The 12805-nt window shown below is 33.7% G+C and overlaps 1 protein-coding gene across 4 annotated transcripts in view; it reads right to left on the bottom strand.

Moving 5' to 3' along the window:
• fbxo41 (F-box protein 41) overlaps positions 1–12805 on the bottom strand; it is a 120606-nt gene that overhangs the window by 53588 nt on the left and 54213 nt on the right. For all 4 annotated transcript variants that reach the window (XM_087237425.2, XM_087237423.2, XM_087237424.2 and 1 more), the window contains one exon: positions 2982–3186. In XM_087237425.2, coding sequence (XP_087093551.1) covers positions 2982–3186 — 205 coding nt within the window. The remainder of the gene's footprint in view (positions 1–2981; positions 3187–12805) is intronic.

Here is a 12805-nt window from a genome sequence, read left to right as displayed (position 1 = left end):
CCTCGGTCTCGAGCTGACTTTCATGCTGGGCTGGTTGTTGTTAAGACGGGGCTGGTGTTTCAGGGAGCCCGGAGCTTTCTTTCTTGTATGTAGCTGCGCTGATGCTGTTGTGATCTCAGCCGCCGTCGCTGTTGTTGTTGTTTTTGTCATTTTTTGTAGTTGCTGACGATGGTATTAAAGGTGGTGTGGTATTGTAGTTGAAGAATAGTAGGAGATGTGGAGGATCCGTTTTGTCCGTGAGTAACTTTTGGAGGAGCTAGAGCGGACCTGTCGTTTGTTTCTTCGGAAAACGAAGATAAGGGAGTAATGTCTAGCTAGGCTACTTATAGTGGGTTAGGATAGATCTGATTGGCTAACTAATGAGTGTAGATAGGTGGCCAGCTGCTGTCAATTATATCACGTGCTCCTCTCGAAATTAGTTTAAAAACTTCACTTAAATCCTGCGATATACCTATGTGTTGTTTCATATTCGTTTTTTTTTCACTTGCTGCATTCGTTATTTAATGTTTGAATAGTAAAACAAATAACTGCCATCGCTTAATTGGTTTCATTTTACCATCAAAATGTAGTATATTTTATATCATTATCAACTTTTGATATAAAAACGCAGTGTAATTTAATTAATTGTTAAAAATGAAATAATTTACGTGCTGTGTTTTTATTAGTGAAAGTGCCCGCTCACCTTTGACAAGGCCTGTCCAAAATGATATTTCTGCCATTATAATGCAAATGCACTATTATTGTGGTCTTATCATTGTTTATTTTTCTGTTATGTTCAGAGATTTTAAATATTATTTATTTCCCCTCCAATTATTTTCAATCATCACGTTACATTTTGGTAATTTTCCCTCCAAATAAAATTTAGCCAGAGCTGCGCAACATATAAATAAATAAGGGTGCACATGTACCTATATTTAGCACCCCTATTTGATAGAGCGGCATAACAGTGTTTAGTCACATGGTTGCTTTTGCTTATATGAAAAAAAAAAATAAATAGTTTCGGCTCTTATTGAACAAAGTGAGCCGTTTACATTGCGTTACCAAGGCAACTACTGATGCGTTTTTTTGTAATGTTTTAAAGAGCTTTGTCGCAGCACGACAGTGGAAAATGAAACCGTATCCGTGCTGTCTGGCCCGGTTTGGCACGGAATGGAACAGTTCTGTTTAAAGAACGATTCAGCACGATAGTGGAAAAGCGGCTAAATAAGCACTCGTTACAACCAAGGTATGCAGAAGAGCATTTCTGATAGGCCTCCACAGTCACCAGTACTCGATCCTTAAGAGCACCTTTGAGATGTGGTGTAACGGGAGATTTGCATCACAGATGTGCAGCCGATAAATCTGCAGGAACTGTATGATGCTATCATGTCAATATGGACCATTATCTCTGAGGAACATTTCCAGTATCTCATTGAATCTATGCCACGAAGAATTAAGGCAGTTCTGAAGGCAAAAGGGGATCCAAGCCGGTACTTGTAAGGTGTGTACCTAATAAAGTGGCCAGTGAGTGTACATGACAATGTATACAATAAACAATAGGCTAATATATTTGGCTGGTATCATAACATGTATATGTTTATAACAAATAAATAGTAACACTATAATAACTACACACTATGAATGATTTATTAAGCATCAGCATCTAGTGAATTCAATATTTGTTAAGCATTAACTCTACATTAATAAACGTTAGTTTATTATAGCAGTTTATAATAGCAGTTTATAATTAAAGCTACAAATGATGTATTCTTGACTTATTACCGCCTTTATAATGTGCTTAATAATTATACTTTCATAATTTGATACTGGTTGATTTTTCATTACTAGATTAAGTATTGCATTATTTACAAACCATTTGTATTTGTTGGTGGTTTTTAAGATAATTCAGAATGAGCTAGTAAATGATTAATAAACTATTGAAATCAACATTTATGTATTTTATTATTCAGGCATTTAGTAATGGTTACTACGTATGCTATTAAATGCTTTATTAACTCATTTCATGCATAGTGACCTAATCTAAATGTTAATTTCAATAGTTCATTAACCATTTACTAACTCACTCTGAATGATCTTAATAAACACCAACTATGCTTAAATAACTTGTTTGTAAAAAATGCAATACTTAATTTAGTAATGAAAAATAAATCATTAACAAAGTATGAAAGTACAATTATTAGGCACATTACAAACAAGCTTATAAGCCAAGAATACAGCATTTGTAGCTTCAGTTATAAACTGCTTACTAACATTTATTAATGTAGAGTTAATGCTTAACGGATAATGAATTCACCGTTTGCTAATGCTTAACAAATAGTGTGTAGTTATTATAAAGAGTGACCAAAAATTCTTGTGTTATTAATTTGATCATATTATAAGATATAACTAGTTTTGTGATGGGAAAGCAGCATTTTCAGTAGACATAACTACAGACTCAAGAATCGTTTGTTATTATTATTTAGTCAGTACTCTCCTTACATGTTAAGCAATTAAATAAGGCCCCTGTGGCCATCAGAAGGCACCATGGTGTTAGACTTTAATGCAACAGTACAATGAGTCTGTGTAAGATGTGAGGGTGTTGAGTTGAGCAGTGAAACAGCTAGGGAGAAATGTTGAGAAACTTGTAATGATTTGCTAAAAGCTCCTGAAATATGAGGTTCAGTCCTGTTTTCAATGTATAAAACATTAAACATAGTTGCCCTGTTTGATATTATTGGGAAAATAGAGATTTTTTCTCTTTCAACTCTTTGCTGTTGTTCTATTTTTATGCTTCTGTATCTGAAAGCCTTTGATGGCAAATTGAAGGGCTAATCCATGTCGATACAGTATCAAAACATTTCAAAATACAGACTTTACGCTGGCATAAAGTCCAGTCTCGTCAAAATATAACTTTCATGTACTGTCAGTGATTTATCGCATAATCCCTGATATCTCTCAGTCTTCAATGCTTTCATGTAATTCATCTTTCTCCATAATTTTACCTGTCGTCCATTAGATTTGGAGCCCAGACTGCAGTGTCCCAGGCTGCCATTTGGGGTTGTGCCGCAGTTGCTGATGATCTGGAGCTGTTTCTCAGCGCGATCGGCCCGGTCCAACAGTTCCTCGATGAACTGCTGAAGACGCAGTTTAGCATTGGCTTCACGAGCAGCTGTTTCCTGCAGGAACTGGTCGATCTGAGACACTTCTCTGAATTAAGAGGAAATAAACAAGAGAGGAAAAAAAATATGTGAGTGGATTACTAAGAGGAAAGAACAGTTAGAAATATTGATCAGTGTGTTTTGAGTATGATAATATTAGTCACTCTATTATGCTTTATTGGAATATTGCCTACAATGTAGTATGTACTGTAACATAGTAACAAGGGCACAGCACATGATAAATAAGAGTTTGTCTCAATCCCACTCTTACTTTCTGCACAAACAAATTTGCACAGTGACAATCTATGGCAGGGGTGGCCAACCCTGTTCCTGGAGAGCCACCTTCCTGCAGACTTCAGTTGCTACCTATATCAAACACACCTGAACCAATTAATTAGGACCTGAACACCGCGTGATAATTACAGGCAGGTGTGTTTGATATGGGTTGCAACTGAAATCTGCAGGAAAGTGGCTCTCCAGGAACAGGGTTGGCCACCCCTGATCTATGGTCTTTACTTTCTGTCCCAAAACACATGAAACCTTTCACACACAAAATAGGTTTAAAAAGTGACTTTTCTAAGTATTTTTAGAAAAGGGAGAGCGGGGACGAAAGTAACGTGGGACAAAAGTACCAGAGTGATTTACTCGAAGCTCTAACAACATTTGCTTTCCAGGCATTAACAGCACATTTGTCATGCAACCCGTGATGGTGCTGCCAAATATTATGTGATATCGGGACTGTGTCCCATGGTTAGCTCCAAATATCAGTTTTGAAGTGCAGACAGTAAATTATTGTAGCGGTTCTTTTTTCCTTATTACAAGTTGTGTTTCTCTTTTCATGGGTTAAACTAATGTTTAATCTACAGATTATTTAGTGCAAAACCGCATCATTAAGTTTTCAGTTTAAAAGTAAATCCAGTTTAAACGGCAAGAGTTCCTGTGTGGACGAAAGTAACAAGTTTATGTCCAACTGCTAATATTCAGACCTTATTTTTCGCTTTCACATTAGAGTTTGCAGTGTGTGGATTCAGATGTTTTAAAATATTAATGCATATTGCCAATAATAACAAAAAACACTCATCAATTGTAGACATTTCTAACATTTTGCAGTGTTGGATTACTTTTTAAACATTTAATGGAACTAAAATGAAAAATAAAAATGCTGTTTAATATTTTCTGCAAAAATAAAGGACAAAATATGTTTGCAGTGAACATTAACAAGGAAACTGCCTATGGGGTCAAAAGTAACAATGTGCAACTTTAGCTTAAAGTGAAGTTGTATTGAAGTTGTTCTACATTGATACAAAATAACAGCTGATTTGAATAGACCAGACTTGTGAGTTAGTAACCTCAGCAAACATAAATTTCTGCTAAAAACATTATCTTTTAAAGTGTGTTTTTTTGGTGTTTTGTCTCTGCTCTCCCCTAGCTTGAAAAAGTAAAACTAAAATATTTTCTGGGCTCGCTATATAAATATGAGCCGCCAGTACTTTCTCTATTATTTTAAAACTTTATTTCTATAAATATAGTTCTGCATACATTCATTCATTCATTTTCTTTCAGGCTTAGCCCCTTTATTAATCAGGGGTCACCACAGCAGAATGAACAGCCAGCTTATCCAGCATGTGTTTTACACAGCGGAAGCCCTTCCTACTGCAACCCAGTACTGGGAGACGCCCAATGCTCTCAATTACATTCACTACAGCCAATTTAGCTTTTTCAATTCACCTATAGCACATGTCTTTGGACTGTGGGGGAAACTGGAGCACCCGGAGGAAGCCCACGCCAACACGGTGAGAACATGCAAACTCTACAAAGAAACGCCAACTGACCCAGCTGAGGGTCGAACCAGCGACCTTCTTGCTGTGAGGCAACAGTGCTTTGGCATACAATATATAGTTTAAAACTACTACTACAAAAAATCTATATCACTTTGTTTAATCGTCACCTTAGAATTATAAGGTTCCAGCTGACATTTTTGTCAAAATTTAGTTATTGACATATTCATATTAAATGACAACTTATTTACTTTATGGGAAGTTGTTTACATTTTAACACTTGTTATTTAAAAAACAAATGTTAGACACATACTGTTTGCTATGTAGTGCAAAAACTTGAAACCTCATTATCTCAAAATTATTCAGAACGCAGACAGAATCTTATAATTCCAAGGTGACGAAATAGAGTATTAAATTTGCAACAGAAAATGTTGGAGCATTGGTCAAGGTAAAAAAAAAAAGTGTTTTGAATGCATACATAAATAAATGGAAAACACTCACGAATTATGGGTAGACATCTTTTAAGCAACATATATTTTAGTGCAGATCCTTAAGAGATGCATTTCAGACACTGAGAGAAAAAAATGACGTAGTATACAGGTACTGCATAGTGCTCAGCTCTTATATTTTTTCAGTAAATATAGGCAATAGATTTTAGTGCATTTGAACAAAATGTAGGTTTATTAAACAGATAAATGTATTTTAAAAAATATTTCAGTCACCAAACATATTTATATAAATAATACAATTAAATTTAAGCAAAATATTGCACAAAAAATAAATAAAATTACAAACTACTAAATTTCAACTAACTTTTATACATTTTTGTTTTTTTCTTGAATTTTTATCTTTTTTTAAAATCTGTTATTTAATAATTTTCTCTAACATATAAACTTGGGTGTACTAGTTTTTGGATGTTACTTGTAAAATAATCTCCAGATTTGGCTGAAGTACTGATTAATCTAATGTTTATGCACATATATAATATTGTAAAGCTTCCTAAACAATTTATTAATTAAAATGAGAGATTTGTGAGGGGTGTACTTCTATATGTTGAGCATTGTATATTATGAAAAAATAAAGCAGTTTTTTGCCCTTGGATTTATGTACAGTAAGCCTATTGTAAGACACCTCCAAAAAGCAAGCAAAATCTTGAACTTTAAAATGTGCCGGTATGGTCTGACTTACAACTGTTACATCCTCACCCCAACAGCATTTCCTTTAAAGAAATGAAAGTCTACAGAGCATTCAGATTTAAACCTGTCACACCTCAGCAAATGGGAAAAGGGCATCTGATACCACTTTCTCCCTCCCTATTTGTCCCTTTTCTCATACTTGTTTATCTTCTGCAGCATTCTGCAAATCCCTGGAGGGCAAATTCAGCCAATGAAAGCACCACAACTGTTATCTCTGTGTAGGAAATGTCTCTGTACACATAAACACTGGCTTGCGCCTCTGTCGACACCATCACTTCAGATATTCTAAGCTTCTCTCACACTCATAGCAGATTCTCACGCAGTAGGACTTTTGATTTTCATACGCCAACAAAATCATATTTCGAGATACTGACATTTTCGGTATGGCATCAACGGAGGTTGCAATCAGCGTCATAGTCCGGAGTGAGCATGCAGCGATCCCTGTGCTGCTTTAATTATCCACTAAAATTAAAAGCAGCGATTTATAAAGCAGAAACATGTGCGTAAATGTGATCTCAATGGTTTTTATGTAATTGTGTACTCTCCAATAATTCTGTAATTAAATGACAATGATAAAGATCTGGCTGTATATTGAATTATGATGTCAGGCAGACTCTAGTCTTCTTTGCAGCCTTTTAATAAATCACGGATCTAGCGTACATCATGTCGGAAATATTATTTCCAGATTGCTTCTCTGGTGCAATAATTAATCATGACCAAATTAAGACTTCTGTCACTGATCAGAAGGGAACTCATGCCCAGTGATAAACACATCAAAACTGAAATATCTTCTCCTGTTTTTTGATGTTCAGTAGATATTTAGTCAGTCGTAAGAATTTAATAATATATTCTACTTCTGTATGTTTGTACAGGAGAACATAGACTTGAAATCTGTGTAACCTAAACCTAAAACCAATACAAATCAAGTCTAATTAAAGACTATGTTAAAGTAAATGAATACAGCATTATAGAAGATCAGTAATTGAAATCTGATGTTCGAATAAAACAAATATATTATTTAAATAGCAGGTGGGTAATACTATATTATTAATAATATCAAACAAACAAACAAAAAAACATAAGGTAAAGCTGTTTACACAAAAAGTTGAAATTACTCTTGTTTTTTGTTGGTTTGACAAAAAAACAAAACAAAAAAAAACAGTAAAATTTTCAGTACAACCACATTTACCATGTTAACGTAATTCAAAATGTTCTTCATTAAATTAAAAAGATTAGTTTTGTGAGCAAAAATAATTAAAAAATTAGTTTATCCAAAAAGCTTCTGCCAACTTGTTGAGTTGAGTTAACCTCCTTGCTTAAAAAAAATAAAGGTTACAGTATTTCTAACTCTAATAACAATGACAAAAATAATAATAACACCAATATTAACACTCATGTCATTATTATTATTAACAACAACAACAACAAAATACTGCATTTGAAATATTAATCATTCGTAGTTTACCTTTTTTGTGTGCATGTGGCGGGGGGGGGGGGGGGGGGGGGGGGGACTGTTGTGGACTGTTAATTTGTATTTAATTGTTATATATATGGATGTTTTTTCCTGACAAAATAAAAATGAAAATTCAAATGCCTAAAACGATCAAATAATAAATCAAACTTTTAAAACAACTACCCAAATGATAAATCAAATACTCAAACAATAAATCAAAATGCATTCTCAAATGACAAATCAAATGCTCAAACTATAATGCCGCGGTCACCCTAGAGTTTGTGCATGCGAAAGTCTGTCGTTAGGCGCTGCAAAAAAGGCGGGATTTTACAAGATGATTAGACATTGAAAAACGCAAGTGATTGCTCCATGTTTTAAATTTCTGTTCAGAGAGGTCATGTTTTGATGCATGCAATCATGTGATGTGATTACCAGGTTATAGTACACCAAGCTTGAACTTTCCAACACAGCGAACTGTGAAACTTGTCACGCAAGCTTGCTTTTCCGGGCTGACATATTTGCGCTCTAATAAATAAAAGTATATGGGAAAAAATGCAGTGTGATTGCAGCCTAATTAAAATGAAGGAACCAATTTAAGTCTCCTGATTACACACACAAAGCTGTAAGCTCATCATGGACTGATTACTAGGATTATAAAGACACCTCATTCACACATATTTTGCTGAGTCTTGTTTTTCGCTGTGAAGCATTACAAATCATTTTTTCCTGTTTGCCCTGCCATGTTTTGATCCTTGTCTTGTAAACCATTTTGTTGTTGTTTTGCATCCAGTACTGTTTTTAATTCTGTGTCTAATAAATGTTTTAACATTTTTTCTCTTTTTTTTCAATTAAACTATGTTTGTTTGTTCTGATAATGTATTGTTTCTTAGTATCAATTTCCACAAGAGTTTTTTGTTCACTCAACTTCAGACATTTTAGGTCAGTGCAGATGATGTTTTCAAAAATTAAGTAAACATGAAATAATAAAAAGTAAATAAGAATAGTTTTTTTTCTGCTGACTCAACTTCAGGCATTCAGTTCTGCAGACAAAAAAATGTTCAGTTGGCACAACTTAAAAAGTTTTGTTACAGAGTAGTTCACCTCTCCAGAAAACTTACAACCTTGTGTTAACCCAACTAAATGTTTTTGTATTAATGACAAATAATTTTAGGTCAGTGCAGCTGATGTTTTCAAAAGTTGAGTGAACAAGAGAAAGCAAAAGGAAATAAGGATTACGAATTTTTTGTTGTTATATTGGCTTATGTTTTCTTTCTTTTTTTACAGTGCAGTGCTTTAGTATCTTTTAAAGCGTGAAATCATAAGTCTCCATTAGTTGTCAATTTATAGAAAATAACATTTAAGTAACAGTACCTTGTTAGAAATTCCTCCTTTAGTTTTCCATTAAAGAAATCCTATTGGTTTGAATTGGTCTAGGGGTGGATACATTTCAATTTTTGTGTATAGCTATAAATTCAAAACAATTTTTTTTTTTTTCTTCTTCACAACACCTCTCTATTCACTCACTCGCAGCATTCTTATTGTAGTAAAGGTCAAAAATGCTTTTGTTTACTAGGAACAGAGAGAATGACAGTCAATCAACACAGTGTAAACGAGACTAATTACAGGCCCTGTAATGAGTAGGCAGGGCAGAGCAGTGTGTGTTGACTGTGTTCACCACATGCACATTCACATACATTATCTCTGCCTCTGCCTTCACTGTATCTTCAATTGATGTAATGACTTTTCAGTAATTAAAGGGCTGCCACTTAATTTCTTTGGTCAGCTTGATCTGTTTATCTACTCATAATGGAAAGGACCTCTCAAGGCGGAATAAGGCTAAGATCAGTGTGTGTTTGTATTGGAGACCCCAGGAAATTGAAATTAAAGTTTTGTTTTGTTTTTATTTTAGCTCATGACTTTTGCGTTGTGACTGTCTCTACGTTAAAATAAGTCTATAAAACAGTTTTATGGAAAAAAAGCATTTTCATATACAATAAAAAAGGTAATTTTTGGATTGACATAATTTTGGTAAGTTTTTGCAAATAATTTTCATGGATGAATTTAAACAAACAAATTAAATTGAACATTACTAAATTTGTTTTGTTCAAATCCAGCCCATATAAACCATATAAATTGTTTGCAACCACCTGCCCTATTATGTATATTATGTAAATCCAATAAATCTTTTTTTTCAGTGTATTTCTCAATAACCAAAATAAGGCAAGTAATGTTGACTCACGTTACATGCAAGGGTGTTTAAAGAGACGTAAAACTTCTTATAAAAATGCAAAAAAAAAAAAAAAATTCCTCTCACGTCTCATTCGTTTTGATCATTGTCATTTTCTGAAAAGAAAAAGACAAAACTAAATGACATTTTTATTAGACACTTGGTAACAAAATGTTATCAGACCTTTTACCCAAACCCACATAAGCAATTTAATTAAAGGAAATTACATTTGTGTTTAGTTTCTACATATTTTTGTGACATTTTTTCCCCATTATCAACTATTAATCCAATACCAACAATTATTATTAAAGTCCTTTTAAGGCAAGTCATTTCACTCTGTGGCCATCTTTGAAAAGTCTCTTGGGCGGTATGCTCAGGCATTCTGACTGAATGGGGAAACATCAAATTCTCCAAAACTGTTTGCCAAGCTTACGATTACATTACATTTTTTGGAATAAGAAATAAAATCAAACAACTGTCTCTTTAGTTCCTAAACGTCCGAATCAAACAAAGTCCGCATATTTTCAGGTTGACCGAGCTAATGTGCATGTGCACTTTAAAGAAACAAGATCACGACACCAACCTAATTTATGGCTGTTCTACACATGATCATCCTCTGGTTCAGGGGTCTCAAACTCAAATTAGCGGGGCATTTCTGTGACTGACAGTTCATAGGAGGGCTGTTTTTGGTGCATTTTAGGACAACAGGCATGATGTTTATAATTAAAGCATTACCTGTTACAAATCAACAAATCAGCATGTTTTTTGCTTCACACAACTAATGAAAAATATCTGTGGCTGTTTAAATTAGCATTTTGGCATTTAAATAGTAATAATAATGGTAATAATAATAATTATTATTATTCTGTCCCAACCAACTGTTGCTTTAACAAAAGTTTAACAGATAGTGTAAGAACAGCAGAAAGCAGATTGAGTAACATTAGTGATTTTACTGGCAATTGTTCTACTCAGTATCTTTCTTTTTTGTAAAAAAATTAAATAAAATAATATAAAAAGAGGGGAAAAGTAAGTATATATTCAAATTAACATGTTCACTTCATCCAGCAGTTAAATGTACATAGTTTTCATAGAAATCTTAATATGCATATGAGGAAAATCTGTTAAATGAGACCATTTGAATCGAATAGTAGCAAAATTAGCATATTTGTTAGACCAACAGCAAAAGGTGTAAGCCATGAAAAAGTTTTTGTTCAACATAATACAGGTGGTATAAACCTGATAATAATCAAATGACCTTTGAATGTTTACAAAAATAGAGCTATAGTAAAAATAGAGCATGTATGCACATTTATTTCAACGCTTATATAAGTGACAGCCCAACAATATTGAGTCAAAAACATGTGTTTTGGGGAAGTGAATCTCATCATATTTTTGACGTCAGTTGCGGGCCAGGTCGTAAATGGTACCTTGCATTTGCTTTATATAGATTACAAAACTAAAAAACTTTTGTTTTCAATTGTACTTGGTTTAATTAAAAGTAGAGATTTCAAGCTTAATCTTGATATATTTCTTATGTCTGAGAAGCAAGTATTCGCTGATATTCCAGTGTGTTTGTTGACCACCAAACTGTCGTGAAAGCACACATCTGGTCCGATCTTCTCCATCAGTTTTAGTAATCACTGATCGGCTCCTGTACTAGTAGGCGGGGCTTCATTCACCATATTGACCAATACACTTTTCCCCATTCATAACTATATGAGTGACATGTCTTGTGTATTCTGTAGTTTTTGTTATTATTTATTTAATAGTTATGAAAAGATGACGTGGATTTCTTAAAAATGTGTGCATGTTATACGGTTCATCTAAAATTTGAGGGTCCTTCATTCAGTGTATTTATCACACAGCTTCTAATGTACAAATTAAATCTCAACTGGAGATGATAGAGTATGGTTTAAAACAGTCTGTACTGTATACGGTATAAGAACTGGCACAGTGTTCAGTGATTCTCACAGAGTGTGTGATAACCTCTGTGCCTGGTTACTTCCACACAGCTCTTATCTAAAGCAATGGATTAAAACTGCTATTTTGATGTTGATGTTGATGTTGATATGGTGTTGCCAGTTGTATGGACTCCAAGGAGAAACAGTTTGAAACGTACGACCAAAAGCATATGCTGCTCTCATGGTTGTAGCTTATCAAAAAATCCAGTCCAGGCTCCTTGGAAATATGTGCTTTAACCCAGGGGTTACCTAATATACTTTTTAGCCCTCGACCCCCAAAATAACAATTCCAATGACTCACGAGTTCCATTACTCTCGGAGGTGGTTATATACAAACATTGCACACAAGGGTTGAATGGCAAGAATATTGAAGACACAAAAGAGAGCAACAGTCTAACAACCATATCTTTTTTATAGTCATTATTAATTTGTTAAATTTAATATTAACCTCGCTTAATGAGAATGGTGGGAACAATGCTTACAGCATAAGAACATTCTGGATTTAATTTTGGAGATCATCCTCCATGTTTAGTTGTGGCCTTTATTTTTTAATGTACGTGAGTGCCGTAAAGGTGTCAAAGGTGCCGCAAAAATCAATCCGCTGCATCTAACACTATTGCTCTGTTGTTAATCTAGCAAATAATGCCATGGGTCGCAATCCAATGGAAAACTAGTTAAAAGGCTGATGTTTTTTTGTTTGCATGTTGTTTAAATGTAACTATTAAATAAATTTTTTAAATACATAAAGGTTATGAATAAAATATGGTAATTCTAATAATTTAACAACATACAGTTGAAGTCAAAATTATTTGAATTTTATTTTCTTTTTTTAATATTTCCCAAATTATGTTTAATAGAGTAAGAAAACTTTCACAGTATGTCTGATAGAATTTTTTCTTTTGGAGAAAATCTTATTTGTTTTATTTTGGCAAGAATAAAAGCAGTTTTAATTTTTTTTTATCCAAAATTATTCGACCCTTTGGCTATATTTTTTTCTGATAGTCTACAGAACAAACCATTATTATACAATAACTTGCCTAATTACCCTAACCT

Source organism: Danio rerio, chromosome 1 (genome assembly GCF_052040795.2).
Source record: "Danio rerio strain M-AB ecotype USA chromosome 1, GRCz13ab, whole genome shotgun sequence".
NCBI classification, from domain to species: Eukaryota; Metazoa; Chordata; class Actinopteri; order Cypriniformes; family Danionidae; genus Danio; species Danio rerio.
The sequence above is the reverse complement of the archived record's forward strand: the minus strand, read 5'-3'. Positions and strand labels throughout refer to the sequence as shown.